This window comes from Bos mutus, chromosome 1 (genome assembly GCF_027580195.1).
Source record: "Bos mutus isolate GX-2022 chromosome 1, NWIPB_WYAK_1.1, whole genome shotgun sequence".
Taxonomy (NCBI): domain Eukaryota; kingdom Metazoa; phylum Chordata; class Mammalia; order Artiodactyla; family Bovidae; genus Bos; species Bos mutus.
Window position 1 is genome coordinate 57,419,226 of NC_091617.1, and position 23,549 is coordinate 57,442,774.

General features: G+C 43.0%; 2 protein-coding genes across 4 annotated transcripts in view; one reads left to right on the forward strand and one right to left on the reverse strand.

Moving 5' to 3' along the window:
• SIDT1 (SID1 transmembrane family member 1) overlaps window positions 1–22,094 on the forward strand; it is a 113,958-nt gene extending 91,864 nt beyond the window's left edge. Inside the window, exons 20-26 of one of the 3 annotated variants that reach the window (XR_011463995.1) lie at window positions 603–682; window positions 2,613–2,659; window positions 7,855–7,960; window positions 8,051–8,161; window positions 9,360–9,473; window positions 10,833–11,011; window positions 11,698–22,094. Coding sequence is in view for 2 of the 3 variants with exons in the window: in XM_070369472.1 (XP_070225573.1) it covers window positions 603–682; window positions 2,613–2,659; window positions 7,855–7,960; window positions 8,051–8,161; window positions 9,360–9,473; window positions 10,833–10,895 (521 nt within the window). In the remaining variant the exon portion in view is untranslated. Of the gene's footprint in view, window positions 1–602; window positions 683–2,612; window positions 2,660–7,854; window positions 7,961–8,050; window positions 8,162–9,359; window positions 9,474–10,832 lie in introns of all 3 variants that reach the window. The other 2 variants (XM_070369472.1, XM_070369482.1) reach the window with 2 other exon arrangements.
• USF3 (upstream transcription factor family member 3) overlaps window positions 1–23,549 on the reverse strand; it is a 103,091-nt gene that overhangs the window by 26,471 nt on the left and 53,071 nt on the right. The window contains exon 7 of the mRNA XM_070369464.1: window positions 2,402–2,502. Within this exon, the coding sequence (XP_070225565.1) occupies window positions 2,486–2,502 (17 nt within the window). The 3' untranslated portion in view covers window positions 2,402–2,485. The remainder of the gene's footprint in view (window positions 1–2,401; window positions 2,503–23,549) is intronic.

Consider the following 23,549-nt stretch of genomic DNA (forward strand, 5'->3'; position numbering starts at 1 on the left):
ATTGCGTTAAATAAAAAAAAGCTCCCCCCTCTCTCTCTCCCATCTATGTTCCTTTGACTATTGTTTCAATCCACATTCAGCCTTTCTGGACATGCTCAATAGTCCCCAGTATCCCCTGGTTTAATTTTTACTGACTTTTAACCACACTGAGAAATACAAATTTGAATTTTCACAAGCTACGATTTCCCATGGTCTAGAGAGAGCAGATGTTTTAAGGTGACTTTTGAGAGGCCCCATCACATCTCTGCTGTAAAGAAAACAGCACTAGAGTAAACCATCAACAGAGGGAAACTTAGCCACAGGAGACCGTAGGCGGGTTGGCCAGCTGCCCGAGTGATCTGTGAGTGCTTGTCCCGTGTCCATCTTGCTTGCCTTTCTGTGGGATGTCGCACGGATGAGGCACACCTGTCATGAAATCCCTGGTGGCTGTGGGGGTGGTGGTGCATTTCTTAAAGCAAGTATTTATTACTGACCTATTAGGTGCAAAGCATGGCTTTTATGAGGTGAGGACATCTTCATCCTGGCCACAAAAGCTCTGGCCACAGTGGAGTGTTCTGTATTACCAGTGACTAAGCCTTCTCACCATGCAATTGTGTCATCAGCAGATTGGGGAATTTTCCGGCGGGCCGCTGTGGTGTTCTACACGGACTGCATCCAGCAGCGCAGCCGGCCTCTGTATATGGTACGTGCATGTCCCTGTGTCCCTTGGCCCTCTCCCAGACAACAGGGCGGCGGGCAGTCACTCAAGGCTCCTCAGACCAAGGGGGCCAGATGGCCTAGGGTGGCTGAGGTCCAGTTAGTGAGGGAAGAGGCATCTTGCTTCCTTTTCTTCTCACTCTTAAAAGACAAGATGGAATGGTACCCTTTTTACATAAAAATTGCTAATCTATAAAGAAAAAAAATATATAAAACTGTCAAACAGTGATGATTGCTAGGGAGGGAGGGTCAAGACAGAGTGTCCCTATAAAAGCATCATCCAAAGAAGTATGATTATTTCATTTGTGAATAGAAGGCAGTATTAATGATGGCACCTGGACCGTCCCAGGCCATCTGGGTCATACGGTCATTCCAATCACTTTCATCAGGAACTTATACTTTTTAGAGTTTCCATTTGTTTGCTTTTTGTGTACTGTTTGATTCTGACAGTGAGTAGGAATGCTTTTTTCAAATTTATAGTTATTGGTTCTGGGTAAAAATACACTGTTAAATATTCTGCCTTATAGTTTTCAATACATTACATGCTACTACAGTGAGCAGAGGGATCAGGGTGCTGGTCTCAGCTGCCTTGGCTCGCTGGCCAGGGACCCCAGAGAACTTGCATCCCTCCTCTGAGCCACTGTCCCAGCCTTTACCCAGGCCTGTGGTCAGAACCCGTGATCCCCTTTGGGCCTGGCACATAGGTGTTCACTGAATTCCTGCTGATAGTTTATAATCAGAAGGATTTTTATATAAAGAATATATAAAATTATAAACTCAACTGTATTACTATGAATTTTTTAAAATGATGTATCATGAACTTGTGATGTGATTATCACATCATCTGGATCCATATTCTGAAGTACTATGATCTTCTCAGACACTAGTATATATATATCGCTCAGACAATCAGAGAAAGTATTTGGTGCAAAGTATTTGCACCAAAAAATTCTTCTTCACTCAAAAGTTCATGATACATCATTTTAAAAAATTTATAGTAATACACTTGAGTTTATAATATACATAGTGAAGTGAAAGTCTCTCAGTCATGTCCGACTCTTTGCAACCCCATGGACTATACAGTCCATGGAATTCTCCAGGCCAGAATACTAGAGTGGGTAGCCTTTCCCTTCTCCAGGGAATCTTCCCAACCAGGGATCAAACCCAGGTCTCCCACATAGCTGGCAGATTCTTTACCAGCTGAGCCACAAAGGAAGCCCAAGAAAACTGGAGTGGATAGTCTGTTCCTTCTCCAGCGGATCTTCCCAACCCAGGAATTGAACTGGGGTCTCCTGCATTGCAGGCGGATTCTTTACCTACTGGGCTATGAGGGCAGCCCTATAATATACACAAGATTGGAACAAAAACCAAACGGGGCAAAGTGTGAATGATAACGACAACCGTGAATTATATTATGAGTTCTTGGTCAATTTTAGGTGCTAACAGCTTCTCACAGTGATGTCAATTGTATCACTCTCTAAAATGTATTTCTACGTTTCCGGTCAATAACATATGCAAAATGTGTGTCTAGAGACCAGGAGACTGGGAGCTGCGGGACCTCCTTGGAGCCAGAGTAATGAAACAAATCCCAGTTGTGTCTCAAGTGCTGCCTTAGGTCCCACCAGTCACCACAACCCAGGGAAAGAATCGAAGGTGCCCAGCTCCTTTAAAAACAGGAAGGAAACAGCAAGACTGCTTTACTTACCAGGCATTCATTTACAGGGAGGAGGTCATGTCTGCTTGTAGTTGGAGGCTTTGCCATTTAGTCCTTCAGAGGATTAGTGTTCATTCATAGGCACAGCTCTCCTATATCGATAGAAAAACTGTTTTCACTAAAGCAGTTTTCTCATAATTGATGTATGGTAAGAAGTAGTGCACGCAGCCTTTCACTCACTGGTTTCTCTCCTTCTTTCCAGGACAGGATGGTATTACTCATCGTGGGGAACCTGGTTAACTGGTCCTTGTAAGTAGTCTTAGGAAAACATGTCTTTCTCTTTACTAACTTCTCTGTAACACTGTGGCTTAGCTTTCCTTGGCTGTCATTTTTACAAAGAAATCTGAAATTAAGGAGAGTGTGGGACTGTGCTTGTTCTAGAGACTTGAAAGAAAGCTATTTGTCGTCCTGCAAAAAATGCACTTGTGTACTAGCAGTGGCCTACCTTAAAGCAATGAGTCCCACACGTCGATGCCTGGAACTCATTTGTTCAACAAGACTAACATCAAATTTGCTATATTTATGTGGATAAATTAGATTAGCTATATATGCATATACATACATACACACATATTTATAAAGAGAGAGATTAACTATGCCAGCAGTCAAAAATGCAACAATTTTAAACTCTTTTTTTAGAGCTTTCCATAATGCTACCCAACAGGCATCTCTTTCTTACTAGGGGGAGTGGGGTGGTGTGTGTGTGTGTGTGTGTGTGTGAGTCTCTTTCCTGTTTCTTTCTTTCCCTCCAGGTCTCAGTCTTCCTACTCTGCACGTATCATTCTTCTGCCTTTTCTTTTCCTTCATTATTACCTTGGCTTCGTTTCCTCCTGTATGCGTGCTGTTGCCTCACTCGTGTCCAACTCTTTGCAACTTATGGACTATGTAGGCTGCCAGGCTCCTCTGTCCATGGGATTCTCCAGGCAGGAATACTGTAGTGGGCTGTCATGCCCTCCTCCAGGGGATCTTCCCAACCCAGGGATCAAATCCGTGTCTCTCACGTCTTTACCAGGCAGGTTCTTTACCACTAGAGTCACCTGGGAAGCCCCTTTGTTTCCTCAAATGACCTACCCCAGAGTAGAACAGTGCAGCAAAAGTATGTTTATGCTAGCTATATTTTATGTATCTAGTGTTTGCAACTTATTCTTTTTTTTAATTTTTTAATATTTATTTTTATTTATTTGGCTGCGTTGGTCTTAGTTGTGACATGTGGGATCTTTAGTTGTAGCGTGTGGGATCTAGTTTCCTGACCAGGGATCAAACCCAGACCTCCTGTATTGGGAGCACAGAGTCTCAGCCACTAGACCACCAGGGAAGTCCCAACTTATTCTTAAAAATATATATTCTTGAAAACCATAATCAAGGAACCCAGGAAAACCAGAATCAAGTCATGAGAATTTGAATCTTATTTACGGGCCACGTGCATCCAAAATAAACTTCCCACAAGGTTCCTGCCCCAGGGGTTACCTTGGGGAAGGTCATGCCTGTGAAGGACTGTGCTTCACTGAGGGACACGTCGAGATGGGTGATTCTTGGCCGTGATCACCTGTGATGTTCGCTTGGCCACCTTTTTACTGAAGACCCTACAGTCCTGGTGACTTTGTAAGACAGGGTGGAGGGTACTGGTAGGAGATACGATAATGAAAAAACCGATGACATTGTCCACAGGGTCAGAATCACCTGGCCTGTCCCTGCCTCTTGTAGAACTAAAATCAAACCAGGTCTGCTCACAAGACAAGGTGTATGGCCTTTCTCTTCTTAGCAGGATCTCTGTGGGACACCAGCGCCTGCAGGGTTGGGGGAAATGAGGCACAACGACACACTAGTACTGTGACTGCCCAGCAGGGGGCGGTACCTCCTCACTAAGGCTCTCCATCCTCAGTTTCCCATGGATATTACAAAGGTCATGGAATGACTGAACATAAGCAATGGAACCCCACTCCGGTACTCTTGCCTGGAAAATCCCATGGACGGAGGAGCCTGGTGGGCTGCAGTCCATGGGGTCGCGAAGAGTTGGACACGACTGAGCGACTTCACTTTCACTTTTCCCTTTCACGCATTGGAAAAGGAAATGGCAACCCACTCCAGTGTTCTTGCCTGGAGAATCCCAGGGACGGGGGAGCCTGGTGGGCTGCTGTCTATGGGGTCGCACAGAGTCGGACACGACTGAAGCGACTTAGCAGCAGCAACCTTGAGTCAGTCCCATATAGTCCTTGAAGAACAAGAGTGGTGTGTATGCATATTCATATAGGGAGAGATGTATGTATACATCGAGAGAGAATGAGAAAATAAAACAAATGTGGCAAAATGCTAATAAATGATGAATATGTGTGAAAAGTATACAAGAGTTTAGAGTATACTGAAGCTTTCAAATTGTGAGAAGAGGAAATTTCCTATATCATATAGGACAAAGTCAGTTGAAATAAAAATTGAACAAAAACATTTCTTTGAATCACCTTTAATTTCCTTTATTATATTTTATAGTTCTTAGCATATAAATGTTTTACCTGTTTTGTCAGGTTTATTCCTAAATATTTTATATATTTATTTAGGTATGAGTTTAAAAGATATTTTTTTAAACAATCAATGGACAGCTATCCCATGCTGTTGGATTGGGAGAATTTATGTTGTTAAAGTGGTCATACTATCGAAGGCAACCTACAGATTTAATGTAATCTCTTTCAAGTTACCATGATATTTTTCACAGAACTAGAACAAACAATCCTCAAATTAAATGGAACCATAAAAGACCCAGAATTGCCAAAATGATTCTGAAGAAAAAAAAGAAAGCAAGAGGCATAACCCTCCAAGACTTTAGACAATACTACAAAACTACAGCAATTAAAACAGCATGATATTGGCACAAAAACAGACATACAAATCAGTGGAACAGAATAGACAGCCGAGAAATAAACTCACATATCTATAGTCAATTAAACTTCCACAGATGAGGCAAGAATATACAATGGGAAAAAGTCTCTTCAGTAAGTGGTGTTTGGAAAACTGGACAGCCACGTATAAATCAGTCAAGTTAGTACACACCCTTACACCATACAAAAAAATAAACCCAAAATAGATTAAAGGCTTAAACACAACATATGACTTGATAAAACTCTTGGAAGAGATTATAGGCAAAACATTCTCTGATATAAACCATACCAATGGTTTCTTAGGTCAGTCTCCCAAGGCAATAGAAATGAAAATAAAGACAAACAAATGGGGCCTAATCAGACTTACAAGATTTTGCACAGCAAAGGAAACCATAACAAAACAACCAATGGAATGGGAGAAAATATTTGCAAACAATGCGACCAACAAGGGCTTAATTTCCAAAATATACAACCAGCTTATACAACTCAATAATAAAAAACAAACAAACAACCCAATCAAAAAATGGGCAGAAGACCTAAATAGAGTCTTCTCCAAAGAAGACATACTGATGGCCAGCAGACACATGAAAAGATGCTCCACATCACTAATTGTTAGAGAAATGCAAGTCAAACTACAATGAGGTACCACCTCACACTGGTCAGAATGACCATCATTAAAAAGTCTACAGACAGCAAATGCTAAAGAGGGTATGGAGAAAAGGGAAGCCTCCTACACTGTTGGTGGGAATGTAAGTTGGTGCAGCCACTCTGGAAAACAGTATGGAGGTTCCTCAGAAAACTGAAAATAGAATTACCATATGATCCAGTAATCCCACCCCTGGGCATATATCTGGAGAAAACTATAATTCAAAAAGAAATGGGCACCTATACAGTCATAGAAGCACTACTCACAATAGCCAAGACATAGAAACAATCTAAATGTTCATTGGCAGAGAAATGGATAAAGAAGATGTGGTACATACATACAGTGGAATACTACTCATCCACTGAAAAATGAAATAACACCATCCGCAGCAACATGGATGCATCCAGTGGAATCCATGTATGTAATGCACTCGGTGTATAACTGAGTCACTTTGCTGTGCAGCAGAAGTTAGCGCAACATTGTAAATCAACTATACTTCAATAAAAAGTATATTTTAAAAAATGAACAAAAACTGTTAATAACAGCTTTACACTTTAAATACTTGGGAATAAACTTTGAGAGATATGTAGGATCTTTCTGCAAAACATTTAACTTCCTCATTAGGAGATATAGACAAAAAGTTAGCTAAATGAAGAAAGATACCATGCCCTGGGGGAGAAGATTAACTATTGTAAAGATATCAATTCTCAAGGTAATGTGCAAATTTAGAAACTGGAACTAAGTTAATAGGGTTTTATTCAGAAATTTATTTACCTAGTTAGACAAAATTTTCAAAGGTCTCTGCAAAGGATTAACAGAAGAAAGCAAGCACAGAAGTGTATAGCGACAGCCCCACACTATCCAACAGAACTTTCCGGAATAAAGCTTAGTGTATTAGCCACTTGTGGTTATTTGAGCACTTGAAATGGAGTCTGACTGAGAAAATTCACTTTCAGTTATTTAAATAGCCACATGTGGTTACCATATTGGATAGTGCAAGCTAGCCTAACCTATGTTGGGAAGTCCCTGGTAGCTCAGTTGGTAAAGAATCTGCTTGCAGTACAGGAGACCCTGGTTCAATCCCTGGGTCAGGAAGATCCCCTGGAGAAGGAAATGGCAACCCACTCCAACACACTTGCCTGGAAAATCCCATGAACAGAGGAGCCTGGCGGGCTACAGTCCATGGGGTCACAAGGGTCGGACACAAGTTGGCGACTAAACTACATCTGACAACCTATGTTAGATAATCTATAAAACAATAATAACATGGTGAGGCACTGATTCAAAATTATAAATTAGTGAATCAGAATGAAGAGGCCAGAAATCCAACTCTATATCATACATGTGCATAGTATTAAAAACAAGCTTTCAAAATCACAAGATAAGCAAGAGCTATATAATAAATATTTCTGTTATCTCCTGCATTGCAGGCATTCATTACCAGCTAGGCCACCAGGGAAGCCCCACATAATAAAGATCTCTGTTATAACTGAGTAGAAATTTGGAACAAAATTAAGGCCAAACCTCAACCAAATAAACTTCAGTATTTAGACAGCTAGCTAAAAATTGGTAATATGTGTCAAACCAATTATTGAGACAATTCTATGTCTAATCATCTAATCATCTTAAATGCAAAAAGAAAAAAGCAGGATATGTCTAAAGGCATTCATTGTTGCCGTTTTTTATAATAGTGAACAACTGAAGGACAAAGAGAAAACTCATTTCAGCCAGAGAGTACTGTTTAGGTACATCCACAGATAGGAACTTTATAATCATTAAAATGAATGTTCTGAAAGAGATTTAATAAATTGAAAGTTAAAAGATTTTTTAAATTCCCCTCCCACCAGAAATGGGGGTGGGGGCTGGAAGGGTGGGTAATGCCAAAAGTCCAGCTTCCTGGCTACACAACAATTCCTCTGTGCGCTCAGCGCCCTCTTTGGACTCATCTACCGACCCAGGGACTTCGCTTCCTACATGCTGGGCATCTTCATCTGCAACCTGCTGCTCTACCTGGCCTTTTACATCATCATGAAGGTAAGAGTGGCTGCTGGCTGGGCGCCGCGGGCCCTCCTCAGGTGACCGGGTGATGCATGCAGCCTGGCGGCATTTGCTTCTCACCCACAGCTTCGCAGCTCCGAGAAGATCCTCCTGATCCCGCTTTTCTGCATTGTCGCCACCGCTGTAGTGTGGGCTGCCGCCCTGTATTTTTTCTTCCAGAATCTCAGCAGCTGGGAGGTAAGAGAACAGCGTTTGTCTCCTGGACAACGTGCTCTCTCCATCTTGCTTTTCTGACCTTCCTACCTCCCTCTCTTCACGGGCTTATTGCTGTTTTTCTGTTTTATATTCTCTAATGTGAACGCTTTTTAAAAAGGGGTTGGTTTTATATAAATATCCACACATAAATACTCAATAAATGCCATGTCATTATTACCGGGGTGGCGCTTCTTAAACACGAAACCCTATCCCCACTGCCAATGTGATCTTCACTGTGTGTTGTATTATGATTGCGATCCTGTTCCAATGGATGCTTAATATGTACAGAACGCTTGATTAGTGTATCGTCGCCACCTTATCATAGTCATCATCCATAAACAGATACCCAGGTGCAGGTGTATATAAACCCATTTCACATATAGGAAAGCTGAGGCCTAGGAAACTGGTGATGTATGTGAGGCATAGACCAGGGAGGAAGTCTTAGCTCCCCATCACCATAACCACCGCAATCAATGTCAGAACATTTTTATCACCCCAGGAAAAATCCTACATCCATTCGCAGTCCATCCCCATTTCTCCCTAACCCCTTGGCCTGAGGCAACCACTAGTCTTTTGTCTCTATAGATCTACCTATCCTGGACATTTCACATAAATGGAATCATACGCAGTCTGAGTCTGCCTTCTCTGTGTAACGTTTCCTAGGTCCACCCTTGTACAGATCACATTATATCAGTACATCATGTGTTTTTATTGCTGAATAATGGCTCAGACAGTAAAGATTCTGCCTGCAATGTAGGAGACCAGGGTTCAATCCCTGGGTCGAGAAAATCCCCTGGAGAAGGGAATGGCTACCCACTCCAGTATTCTTGCTTGGAGAATTCCAGGGACAGAGGACCCTGGTGAGCTATAGTCCATGGGGTCGCAAATAGTCAGACACCACTGAGTAGCACTTTCACTTTTCATTCCATTGTATGAACATGCCTCATTTTAGCAGATGTTCAGTGGATGAATATTTGGGTGGTTTCCACTTTTTGGCTTTTATGAACACTGCTGCTGTGAACATCTGTGGACACATTTTTGTGTGGACGTATGTTTTCTTGGAAGCTAATAATGTAGTGACCCAGGCATCTAGTAGCGACTATAGGTTTCTGGATGCTCCGTCCTCTACGGAGTTGAACTGTGGGACTACTCCCCCACATCCTGCCTCACCTCCTTTCAGGGAACACCAGCCGAGTCCCGGGAGAAGAACCGAGAGTGCATCCTGCTGGATTTCTTTGACGACCATGACATCTGGCACTTCCTCTCTGCTACTGCCCTGTTTTTCTCATTCTTGGTGAGTTTATAAAAACTTTGCTTCTCTCTTTACATCTTATATTCTTTTTTTTCCTCTTCCCCTCTTACTTACATCCTATTTTTAATTTCCAAGTCTTCATTATGATTCAATGTACAGATTATCTCTTTTTTTTTTTAACATTGTATCCTCTAGTTAGATCTTCATTTTGTTCTTTTACTCTTCAATACTTTAAGACACAGTGATAAAATAATTTTTCTTCAGTTGCACAATGCTTGGACTGCACTGATGATTGGAACTCACATGCCCAGCTTCCCCAGGAAGTGCTTTTGGTGGCACTCGCTACCATCTCAGCCACACTAGGTTATTCCTTCTTGTGTCATACTCACATTCCTCCCTCTCCTCCAGTCTCACTACATACCTTATTAATACAAACATTTTCCAAATTCCTGGAGTGGCTCAGGATAGCAGCCAGGCCTCTCGCTGCCTTTCTAACCAGTCTCTTCCAAATCTCTCCTGCAGTCCCTTTGTTTTTTGCCCACACACCTTCCCTGAAGCTGTGCATATTGTAACAACCCAGGATGACAACTCCCAGCATACTTCCATCTTAATTTTGAGTTTTCCAAAATAAAAGTATATGGTGCCTGCACACAAGTTCTTTTAACAAGTAATAGGGGCCTCCTGGGTTCACTCTGACCCCTTACTTTAGTCTCAGCCAAGGAACCTCAAGAGCGGAGCGGGGCTGCCTCCCAGTGGCCAGTTTGGGAAGTTTAACCAGTCTGTATAAACATTCTTCCTTAAGGCTTTCTTTAATCGTCACATTCTCTGGGGAGAGAGAGATAATAAAATTGGAGCTAAGAGTTCCCTCTACATCACAGAGAGAGTGATGGTAGAGGGAACTATAAATGGAGGGTAGGGGAACAATTCTTATAGCAATATTCTATTGCAACAAAGTTTTATTCCTTTTAGGTCCCCACTCGAATGTCCCCTTCTAAGTGGTAATGATGTCCCCAGCCACCCCCAAAAAATTTTACCTCATCCCATCCCATACTCCCTATATTCCCTCCACAGTTTAATTTTTATCCTTAGTACATACTGCTATCTAACATAGTAGCCTCTGTTCATGCATTTGCTTCATGTCTGAAGCCCTCTCTCAAATGTAAGCTCCATCAGGGTAGACATTTGTCTATCTTTTATCCTAAGCTGTATCCCTAGCATCTAGAATAGCACTTAATAGACCCTTGATATATACTTGAGTAAATGAATTGCGGGATTACAAGTGTCTATTAAGAGCACAGCACTGCAGAAGACATGAAAACAATTAAGTACACTTGTGAGTCAGAAAACAGGGACTTATCGCAACTGTGCATTCCTCTCATTTTTTTGCCCGTCTTGTTTCAGGTTTTGTTAACCCTAGATGATGACCTAGATTTGGTTCGGAGAGACCAGATTCCTGTCTTCTAAGCCTCCAGCATGGAGAGCTGGGGAGAGAGAGCCACTGATCTTGGTGCTGTTTCATGAAAAATACAGGGACTGCAGCAAAGTCACCACTGCCAAACGCTCCACTCGCCCACTGATGGGTGAGTTCTGTACACATTCCCACAGGGAGGAGAGGCGCTAAGAGGGACCCAAACCTGCAAGAAAAGGAGGCAGAAGAGAAGTTGCAGCTGTGGACAGAGATGAGCCCTCCAGAGTCAGAAACACCCACCATCCCCTTTTGTTGCAACTCTGAACTAGACGTGGGCAAGCTGCATTGAAGTCAACCACCTTGGAACTCTTCCTACCCTCACCTGAGACTCACCAGCCATGGCAGAACCATGCTACACTCTGCCCTCCACCTGCCTCCCTGCCCAGAGAGGCCAGCAGCCCAGATTTCCTGCCCAGAAACTCCAGGCTGTGCACCTCTGTAACATCCACTGCTCTAGATATCCCCAAACACCAGCCTCCTTCTCCAAGGTCCTGGGATGATGTGATTCCCTGAAGTCTGGTAGAGGGGTGGCTCCAAGGCCCTGCCCAACTGGGATAGACGTTCTGTAGCACCAGCTGGTCACCTCCACTGCAGGGATGCTGTATGCTTCCCTCAGGCTCCCAGCAGCATTAGGAGGACTCCAGGTTGGGCTCCAGGTTGTCACACACCCTTGGCGGGTAACTGTCTCTGGGACCAAGGCGTGGGTGCTTCCCTGTTCCCTGCGTCTTCATCCCTCCGTTGTGTGTTGACCCCATGACTCAGGCTCTACCTTCTTGCGAAGGCCCTGTTTCTCCACAGATCAGCTCCAAGATGGACGGGGAAATGGGAAATTCTTCCACCATCAGGAGGAACAAGAGGAATGCCCGACAGCACTTGGAGACTGGTGACATCAGCATCAGGCCAGCGGGCCTCGCACAAAAGACTTGGGTTCCTGGAACAGATTTAGCAAAAGCAAAAGCACCTCCAATTCAAATAGCTCCATCCTGTGCCCACATCACCCTTGGGGAAGACATAAGTGTTCTCATCAGGGTCACTGCTCTCAGGCTCCTGTGCCACCGACCATGACCCTCCTCTGCTGCTTCGTGCAGATCAGGGCTCCAACCTTCCCCGCTAGGTTCTCTGGAGGCCAGTCTCAGGATGAGCGCATCTCCCTCCTCCTCTCCAGTTGCAGAGAGCTCAGCCAGTTTGGGGTTGTCTCTTGGATTCACATTCTCTCCCCAGGACAGTGTTGAAAAGTTCAACAGCCCCCACCCTCACTCTCACACTGGTGGCTGCTCTGCCCCCAGAAAGTCCCATTTTGACCAAACTCCCCTGTTACCTAGCCTAGATGCGATCATAACTTGTACATGCAAACACACGCACACAGGTATGTCTGCCTGTGAAACCGAAGTTACTTTCTCACCTCTGCTTTCCCGATCTTTCATTAGAGAAATGGATCAGCCACCCTTTTTAAAATATATTATTCTTTCTCTAAAATAATGTTCAAAACACATTTTGGAAGTTTAGCAAACTTACCCTAATTTTAAGAACACAGAGATGCTTTCAATGAAGCACTGTGACCTTTTTTTCTAAAATGCTCTCAAATTTGTAATTGGCCTTCTGTTATTCTTTATTTCTTAAAAATTGTTGGCTTCCATAGGCCACATGTAGCTTCCCAGATGGTGCTAGTGGCAAAGAACCACCTGCAGGAGACATAAGAGACATGGGTTCAATCCCTGGGTCTGGAAGATCCCTTAGAGGAGGGCATGGCAACCCACACCAGTTCTCTTGCCTGGAAAATCCCATGCACAGAGGAACCTGGCATGCTGTAGTCCATGGGGTTGCAGACTTGGACACGACTGAGTGACTGAACTGAACTCAACACATAGGCCATATGAAGGCCACCTAGTAAATGGTTCTATTAATCTAACATCTAAAACAAATTTCAAACCTGTTTAACTTTGCTGAGTTGACTTAGTTCTTTTATTTTTAATGCACTAAAGGATTTCGTATCCAAAAAAGGTGGGGGCAGGATGTGAACAACAAAGTTTGTTCAAGCACCCCTGTGGCCTGAGTGAATAAATGGTAGGACACTTAACCTGTTCGGTAGCTTGTCTGGGAAATATGTCCATGGAAATGGAGAGGGGGCCCTGTAGAAATGGATGGATTATGCTGCTGTATTCTTCAGCATTGTTTTCTGACAGTGTCTGCCGAGTGCTATAAGCTCACATATTGTGGTTCAGTTTTGTTCTCTGCAGCAGGGCTGAAAACCCAGACCAAGCCTGCTCCTATAAATATCAATTCTAAATGTATTTGTTGTTAGCTCTTTCTATTGTGCTGATTTGTGCAGTGGTAGGAAGATACAAGAAAGGCGTTTGACTGTGTCGGTTGGGTTGATAGGAACTCAGGATGGAGGGGGTTATTCATAGTGGTCCCTCGTCCACGCTTAGCACAGGCCTGTGCAAATTCTGTGCTCGTGGACTTCTCTCTTTACATGAGGGGAAGGCAACTCTGAGTTCAACAGGAGGGTAACGGGAGACAGCCAGCCCGTGAGGAGGATCTTGGCAGAGGCACAGGGTAATGAGAGCAGTTCACTTGGAGGGCAGAGACGTGGCAGCCAGAGGAGCAAAACGGCACATAAGAAATGGCCTCTTCACACCCCTGACGAAGGCTGGAGGCGGCCCCAGCTGTTAGCACTGGGCGGTAGAGGGATCAGCCTGGTTTTATTTTAGCAGCAGGAGTAACCAGTGGAAAACCAGAGTCTATCTGGGGAAGGGACTTTCCATGGCTGAGATGGAGTCAGCACCTGGGGCAATGACAGAGGCAGCTGCTTCTTCTGTGGCTCCAGGCAGCCCCCAGAGTGATCTGTGGGGTCACAAATGTATGTGTCAGGGGAACAGTAATACCCAAATGTTTCTCCTCCTAGGAGACTGTCTAAAACTTGGGGAAAGGGGGAAAACAAAGATACACATTCTTCATAGAAGGACCTGTTGGGTCTCGGAAAAAGTCTTGAGTCAGACTGTAGTCCAGATATGTTCACCTGCTTGCTGTGTGACCTTGTGCAAAGTCCTGGAACTCTCTGGTCCTCACCTGCCACATCTACCTGACACTTCATGGAGCTGTGCAGAGCAGGAGGAGCAGTGCCTGCAAAGAGAAGATCCTCACATGCACTCTCGAATCCTGCAGGGTGGCAGGTTCCCCTGCTTGGATGGCATCTCTCACCCATGCGGGCCCTTCATTGAAACCAGCTGTGCTGTTATCTGTCCTCAGTCCCAGTAGGCCCTCAAGGGGCTGGGAGGCCTCTCCCCCTCCAGAGGAACTGTCCAGAGTTAACAAACATCTCCCTCCCTTCCTTGTCCTTTTAAAGTTGCATTTCACTGTCGCCGGCCCTTAAGACTGCAACACAGATGAAAAATCCCTACCAAAGCTAGGGCCAAGTGGAAAGTCTGGCTGTGCACAAAGTCACACCTCATTACTGACAGCTCTGCCCTGGGAATCTCAGAGAAAACCTAGACTTTGTCCTCTCCCCAGCAGTTACTGCTACCACGGTCCAGGGGATGCCCTGTGCAAACGTTTCCCCTGACCCTCCCCACCCTTATCCGTAGAGAAAGCCGGGATGTTCAGCCTGCAGGTAACAAAACTGGTCCCAGAGGAGGCCTGGGAGCGTCTCCTGGTGAAACTAACGAAGATCATTACGAGTCAAGATAGAACCGGCGTCTGCCCGAAGTAAAGTAAAGCCCTTGTTTACCATAATTTTGCCCAGCTTATAGTCGTTTTTTTGTTTTTTGGCTTTTAACGCTCTTTGGTGGTGTTACGGAACCAGGTCCATTTTACCCGACATACAGCAACCAAAACGCCGAGACGCTGAGGTTCGCAGCAAAGACAGGGTTTATCCACATAGCAGCCATGCAGGTAGCCGGCAGAACAAACTTCAGCTCCTCCTCCGCGAAGGCACGAGGCGGGGTATATCTGGGATGAGGAATAAAGAAGCCGAAGCACGGTGGGCTGGGGCGCAGGGAGCGTGGCGAGACATGGATAGGTGATGGGGAAAAGCTGTGTGGACATCTTTCCTGCAGGCGTGACTAGGCTACGGGCCTCTGCACATCCCAAAGGGCACAGGCAGACACCCGCGCATGCCCAGTTGGAGGGTCGGGGATCCCACCTCGTTTCAACCAATTCAGCTGAGCTAGATGCCACTGACTCCAGGTTCCCGGAAAACGTCTCAGGCAAACACGTTTCTTATTGTCTGGGCCACGTGCGGCTTGGAGGACGTGGGAGTCTTAAAGCAACCTTGATTAGGGAATGCAGGGGAAATGGCTTTGACTAATTACCAACAGTTTCAGTGGGAACAAGATATATTTGTGTGGCTAAGTTCAAATGTCTCCTCCATATTAAGGCACCATCATCAATAAGGTTCAGATCAGATCAGTCGCTCAGTCGTGTCCGACTCTTTGCGACCCCATGAATCGCAGCACGCCAGGCCTCCCTGTCCATCACCAACTCCCGGAGTTCACTCAGACTCACGTCCATCGAGTCAGTGATGCCATCCAGCCATCTCATCCTCTGTCGTCCCCTTCTCCTCTTAATCACCTGCTAAATCTTAGGCTTTAACACACATGAATTCAAATAAGCTTGGTTAGGGTGGTGGATCGGCCTTTGCCAATTAGTTTCTGAAAGGCGGTAGTAAGGGACTCCTCCCTCTTTCTAAATACCTGTAGATTAGAAGTTTTCATGATTTCCCCTGAACTAAAAATTTTAACTCCTACCTCTTTTTCATTGCCTTGAAGTCCCTGTCATCTAAGGCTTATCCATTTCACTGGAGATGAAAAACAGCTAACCACTTCAATAGCTTTGAAGTCATATCAAGTTACAGCCATGCTAATGTCTGGGTGTCCCATTTCTTATCCCAGCATTATAGTTATGACTCAGAAGACAAGAAATTGAAACACTGCAGTATTTTCAAGTCAGAACATACAATCCCATTGTGGCTGGTTCCTGGGCCCCTAATTTCCTCTGACTCTTTACATTCTTTGTGAATTAGAGCTTTTAAATCCTTTAAAGAGAAGATTATCCAAATTAACTCAAAAGCCCTCCCCTTTAGGGTGCTCTAATGTTGCCAGCACAGGAAAAAAAGAGGCTGATTTGTGTTTCATGATTTTTCTTGTGTGCCTTATCTGGGCCTTTCACAAAGCTCAGTACCCGGATCTAGGCAGGCCTCTTCAAGGAACAGAACAAATTCAGGCCTGAGGTCCACCCTGTTTCTCCCTCAGTGTGGGATACCTTGTCAAGTCACTTGCTTTTTAGGGCATCCATTTCCCCTTTATCTTCTTCTCACCACTTCTCTGTTCACTTATGTAGAATCAGAAACACTGCTTCAGTCAAAAGTCAAGAAATATCTGGGCCAAGCACTGGGAGGAACCAAGCACAGCAATGAACTAAACACAGTCTCTTCCATCATGGGTCTACGCTCCAAAAGAGGAGATACGCATGAAACAAATAGTTTGTTCATTATAAGCAGGCAAAGAGCTCCAAGAAGAGAATGGCCTAATGCAGACCCAAAGAGAGTCCAAATATTTATCAGCAATATTTATGCCCAGACGTGTAGGCCCTAAACTACTGATACAACTCTCAAAACCAAATTCCTAGAAAAAGATACCTGATAGGTTTCCAGGAGGACCTCTGCAGGGAGGTGTAGGTTCTCGTCATCTGTGGCTGCCAATTCTACCACACAACCAAGCAGAGAAATAGAATAATTGGAGGCACTCTGCTCAGTGTCAGAGAGAAGGTGCTATGACTAGCTCCCAGGAACGTACTACTTTGAAGACATTAGCTTATTGCTAATATTGTGTCAACTATGTCAGAATTTCAAATTGACTTTCAAGTGCTAGAACAATGTAATAACTAGGTGTATGAAGAATTAAGGAGAAGGAAAGCTGAGATGAGGCAAGAATAAGCAAACGTAAACCTGAGAGACCAAACTGGGATTCGATCAAAGGTCTGGTTCAAGCAGAAGGGTTTTCTGGGAAGCTTCTAGTCAAGGCTATGGTTTTTCCAGTGGTCATGTATAGATGTGAAAGTTGGACTGTGAATAAAGCTAAGTGCCGAAGAATTGATGCTTTTAAACTGTGGTGTTGGAGAAGACTCTTGAGAGTCCCTTGGACTGCAAGGAGATCCAACCAGTCCATCCTAAAGGAGATCAGTCCTGGGTATTCATTGGAAGGACTGATGCTAAAGCTGAAACTCCAGTACTTTGGCCACCTCATGCGAAGAGCTGACTCATTGGAAAAGACCCTGATGCTGGGAGGGATTGGGGGCAGGAGGAGAAGGGGACGACAGAGGATGAGATGGCTGGATGGCATCACTGACTAGATGGATGTGAGTTTGGGTGAACTCCAGGAGTTGGTGATGGACAGGGAGGCCTGGCATGCTGCAGTTCATGGGGTCGCGAGGAGTCGGACACAACTGAGCGACTGAACTGAAAGTGGAAGGGACCAATGAGATTTCAGCCTGACCCATCCCTAAGAAACTGGCATTAAACAAAAGGGCAAATTAAGACTTGATTGGGACACAGAGGGGAAGATAGCTGATTCTTTGAGTAACAAAGTTTAAGAGTAAACCAGAAGGGAAAGAAAGTCATTTACCTTCTGGAGAAGCACCGGGCAGTGGTGTTGGTGGCACACACACGATGGGAAGAGCCTAGGGAATGCTGTTTTAGTGAGAACTCTGTAAAGATGGTCAGAGAAGGGGACTGAGCCAAAGGAGGATGGATGCACTTTTGATGTGGTCCAGTTGTGAGTTTGTTTTCAGGAAGACTGAAAGCAAAATGAAAGAGACCCTTAGGCTCCTCTGAGCTGAGGCTGCCGAGCTGGGCAGTACTTGAAAACGTCAATTTGGACTCGCAGGAAGGTTACACTGTTGGGCTCTCACAACCTGCCTGTCATACCCAGAGGAAGAGAAAAGTGAGTCCTCTCCAGTGAAAGGGGAGAAATCAGAAAAATAAGACAAATACTTTGAACCAACAACCTCAGTTTTTCATAAGAAAAACAGAAGTCACAGTTTTAATCCCAGCAGAGGACAGAGACATAAAAAGAGAGAAGATTGAGGTGGGGATCATTTTAATTCATCCTTGAAGAAACAAAAACAGCTCCATCTCCCTAATTCTTAGAAATTGCGAAAACCCCTCCCTGCTGGAGGACAAGCATGGGACTGAGGTCTGAGGTTTGCCCTTTTAGTGGGATCTTGCTATCGGAAACTATTGCCCTCAATTTTCATCTCGAACCTCTACAAGATTAACGTTGGCAGAAGTGAAGTGAAGTCGATCAGTCGTGTCCAACTCTTTGCGACCCCATGGACAGTAGCCTACCAGGCTCTGCCGTCCATGGGATTTTCCAGGCAAGTATACTGGAGTGGGCTGCCATTTCCTTCTCTAGGGGATCTTCCCAACCCAGGGATAGAACCCGGATCTCCTGCATTGCAGACAGACGCTTTACCGTCTGAGCCACCAGGGAAGCCCGGTGGCAGAACTGATTATTAAAACAGCAAACGTGTCATTGGCATTGTGCCAAGGGTTTATATACATTCTATACATTGATCCTGAAACACTTACCACCACTAACCCCTAAAGTTTGCATCATTACTATTATCCCCATTTCTCAGATGGATAAAACTGAAACATAGAAATAAGTGGTTTATGTAACAAGAACAGAGACAGGCAAGATAAATTGTACCTTTTATTTGTGTCTGTATATGCAAAACACAGCCTGGAATTGTATAACCCCCGAACATATTAACAAAAGGAGAAAGTTTTTCTGAAATTTAGATGTTTGTTATATAAACCTGAGTGACACTGAACACATTGTGCTTTAGGAAAGCCAACCAAGATAAAACTGCAGCTTTGAATCATTTGGGCTCCCTAAACTGGACTCTCGCTTCAGTTTCTAAGCTTGTACGGTTAAGAACCAAAGCCCTTCTTATACATTCACTGACTACATTTGGCAAAGCCCTGAAGACCCAAAGATTTTCATTTTAAATTAAAGTATACATAGCCTAAAGTATACAGCCTAAGCTGTCAGGTCTCTACTGGGAGCCTGTTGGTTCAGAAACAAAATTAAGAGTGAAGGGAAATCACAAAAATACAGTGGTCTTTTTAACTTCCTAAAACACATTCAAAAACTCTAAATAATGTGAAGAGTCAAAAAGTCTTTCAAAGTTGCCTCTGAAACTGGTCTATGCTGGTCCAGTAGACCAGGCAGAATCTACGACTGCCATCAACAAAGACTGCTGAACTGTCTTTGCTCCTGGCGACTGGGAGTGGTGGTGGTGTTCAGTCGGTCAGTCGTGTCCAACTCTTTGCGACCGCATGAACTGCAGCATGCCAGGGTTCCCTGCCCTTCACCAACTCCCGGAATTTGCTCAAACTCATGTCCATTGAGTCAGCAAAGCCAACCATCTCATCCTCTGTTGTCCTCTCCTCCTGTCTTCAATCTTTCCCAGCATCAAGGTCCTTTCCAGTGAGTCGGCTCTTCACATCAGGTGGCCAAAATATTGGAGCTTCAGTTTCAGCTTCAGCTTCAGCATCAGTCCTTCCAATGAATATTCAGGGTTGATTTCCTTTAGGATTGACTGGTTGGATCTCCTTGCTGTCCAAGGGACTCTCAAGAGGCTTCTCCAGCACCATTGTTTGGAAGCATCAATTCCTCAGCATTCAGCCTTCTTTATGGTCCAACTCTCAAATCCATACATGACTACTGGAAAAACCATATGGACCTTTGTCAGCAGAGTGATGTCTCTGCTTTTTAATATGTTGTCTAGGTTTGTCATAGGTTTTTTTCTAAGAAGCAAGCATCTTTTAATTTTGTGGCTTTTTAATGATGGGAATGGTGTCATTTCACCAAAGTAAGGCAGTGGAATTAGACTGCATTGAACTGGGAAATCATAATTCTTCAATTAGGGGTACAATAATGGGGACAAAGGTTTCTAAATTTGTCCAGGAGTAAAACAAACAAACAAAAAAACAAACAAAAGAAAACCCCAAAAGCAATATGACTTGGTTTGAAACACTGACATACTAACCAGTTTTCTTCTCCCATACTATGTGCTATCTCTTGGGCTTTCAAAACATAATAATGTGAATTTGCACATTTGCCAGTCAGCAGCACTTTTTTAATGGGGTTTAACTGAACTGAATAATGAGTTCCCAGAAGGAAAGTTCCCTGAAGCAGTAAGTTCTCCACCACTACTATTAGGCTTCAGTCTCTTTCCAAACCTGTGATAAAGCAATGTAAGAAAACACCACCCAGACCAGACCTACACAGCACACACTTAGTTAAAAACTGGATCTTTGTGTCATCCCCAAATCTGTAGTTTATGCGGTTACTTGAAAAATAAAGTGACACATTTATATTAGATAACCAACCTACCTGACTTCTGAACTTATGCAGGCAGGAAATTAGCATTATCTCCTTAATTTCTCACAGGAAAAAGGAAAAGTCAAAGCAGATGTTGAGATTGACTAACATAAATGGATGCTGAATTTTATCAGCTGTTTGAATTATCATATTTTATCTCTTTTATCCTAGTAATACAACAAACTGTATAAATTGACTTTAAAATGTTAAAACAACTTTGCACTCCTGAAAAATAAACCTCATTTGGTCATGATGTGCTATTCTTTTCTTATATCAGTAGATTCGATTTGAAATTTTGTTTAGAATTTTTACACCTATGTTTATTAGGGATATTGAGCTATAATTTCCTTTTATTATAATTATAATGTTATGACAGACTTGGTATCAATTTGGTTATGTTAACTTCCTAAAAGAGGTTTGGAAATAATCCCTCTTTCTCATGAATTTGGGTAGATTTGTGTTACTTCTTCCTTTAATATTTAGAGAAATTTCCCACTAAAATCTGCTGGGCTTGAGGTTTTTTTGTGGGAATACCTTTAAAAAAAAAAAAACAACAGCTGTCAAGATGTACTTCACACATCATTGAATTCCCCCATTTAAAGTGTATGATTCAACAGCTTTTAGTGCATTCACAGAGTTGGGCAATCATCACCAAAATTTTAGAACATTTTCATCACCCCCAACAAAACCCCATGGACATTAGCAGTCACTTTCCACTTTCTCCCAAACTCCTCAACCCTGGGCAACCGCAAAGCCACTTTCTGTTTCTTCAGATTTGCCTATTCTGGACATTTCATAGAAATGGAATTATATAATATATGGTAGGAAGGTTTTTTACTTATAGATTTAATTTGGCTAATAGGTATAGGTGTCAAAGATTTTCTGTTTTTTTCTTGCGTTCATTTTGGTAAATTGTATTTTTCAAGAATTGTGTCCATTTCATCTAAGATGCCAGTAATGTTGTCATAAAGTTGTAAATAATGCTTTACAATTTTAATTTTTGTATGCTCTTTTGTGAAGTCCCCTTTTCCATTCATTTTATTGGTAATTTATATTTTCTTTTTTTTTTTTCTCCTGATCAGTCTTACTAGGAGCTCTTTTGTTTGCTTTTTAATCTTTTCCAAAAATCAGTTTTTGGGTTTTCTGATTTTCTCTATCATGCATCTGCCTTTTCTTCTGCTTATTGGTCATATTTTTTGTATTGGACACTGTATATATTTCCTGCATATTGTACATAAATGAACTGCAGAGATTGAAGTTGTGTTATTTTTCACTAGAAAGGAATCACACTTTTCTTCTGTTAAACAGAGTTGAGCTGAGTGAGAGCTCAGATGCAGCTGTAGTTAGATGCAGTGAGATACAGTTCTCTTCTGGTTTTCAGCATCTAGATGGTGAGACTGCTTCATCGAGCAGGAATTTTTCTCTTAAAGTTCATAAAACTGTGGGAACTTTCACACTACCTTTTCAACCCAAACTCATCCGATGTCCCCAGGGGAATAAGGAGAGGCCCGAGATCTCATCTCACAGTAAGGAGGACTTTTTTTTTCTCTCTGGAGTTTTGTTCAGATCTATGTATCTAGTCAAAGGAATTTTGTCCTCTCTATTGATGGGTTTTAGTATCTTTTAAAAGATAATTTTTCTAACAACAATGTCCTATTGTATATTCAATATCCTGTAATAAACTATAATGGAAAAAATATGGAAAAGAATGTATACACACATATACATACATATATATACACACACACACACACACACAATATAACTGGGTCACTTTGATGCATGGCAGAAATTAACACAACATTGTAATTCAACTGGATTTCAATAAAAAATACATTAAAAAAATAATTTTTCTAATTTCTCTCTTTGTTCTAGTTGGTGTAGTGGGATTGTGAACCTGCCACTTGCTATTAAATTTTACCTAAAAGTGAAAATTCCCGGGGTAGCTTTTTAAAGAAATTTGTTACTAATCTTCCTCCAAACATTGAACTAGATTGGAAAGCTAACAAAATGTTACAGTATATAGCTATTATAATCTGCACATTCATTTTAGGGAGATTGAATTTATGCCCAGTGGTTGCACTATTATGGGTTGTATACACTTTATGGCTTATTAGGGCTCCTTGTATAATCAAAATGTGTGATTAATCTATGACCTGAAATGAGTGACAGTGGGCAACAGCAGAAAGAATGCTAAACCCTTGATAGTCAGAATACTGAGCTTTAACCTGAACTCGCAAAAAGCTCAACCAGGAAATACTGTGAGCACTAGTTTTCCAGAGGACATGTGGGAATAAGTGTGCATTACTTTGCCAACAAAGGTTCGTCTAGTCAAGGCTATGGTTTTTCCGGTGGTCATGTATGGATGTGAGAGTTGGACTGTGAAGAAAGCTGAGTGCCGAAGAATTGATGCTTTTGAACTGTGGTGTTGGAGAAGACTCTTGAGAGTCCCTTGGACTGCAAGGAGATCCAACCAGTCCAATCTAAAGGAGATCAGCCCTAGATGTTCTTTGGAAGGAATGATGCTAAAGCTGAAACTCCAGTACTTTGGCCACCTCATGCGAAGAGTTGACTCATTGGAAAAGACTCTGATGCTGGGAGGGATTGGGGGCAGGAGAAGAAGGGGATGACAGAAGATGAGATGGCTGGATGGCATCACTGACTCGATGGACGTGAGTCTCAGTGAACTCCGGGAGTTGGTGATGGACAGGGAGGCCTGGCGTGCTGCAATTCATGGGGTCGCAAAGAGTCGGACACTACTGAGTGACTGAATTGAATTGAAGGTCCTTATTTTACCTGTTTTAGTATTAGGCTATGTTTTATTCACTCCTAAGACAAACATGTCAGGTGTGAGATGAACACCTGGGTATCTGCTCTCCAATCCAATAAACCCTACCAATGCTTTACAAGTACCACTCTCAATACTCTCCTCCTCCCTCCTTTCCTAGGAAGGATTCATCACCTGAACTTTAGGTTTATCATTTCTTGAATTTATAACTTTTACCACATCTGTAGGCTATCCCCGAAGAACAAATTGTTTGATTTATAGGCATTTAAACTGTACACAGTTTTATACTGTGCAAGTTCCTCAGTGATGTTTTTTCCCCTCAAACTTCATGCTTATGAGATGTGACAAGTTGATATGGGTAGTTGTAATGAAAGGCCTAATTCTTGTCCCAAAGTGATTTTGTGCTTGTTTCCGACACTATAAATATACAAGGAGGAGAATTTAAACTGAATCATCTCTCAGTTCTCTCCAGACCT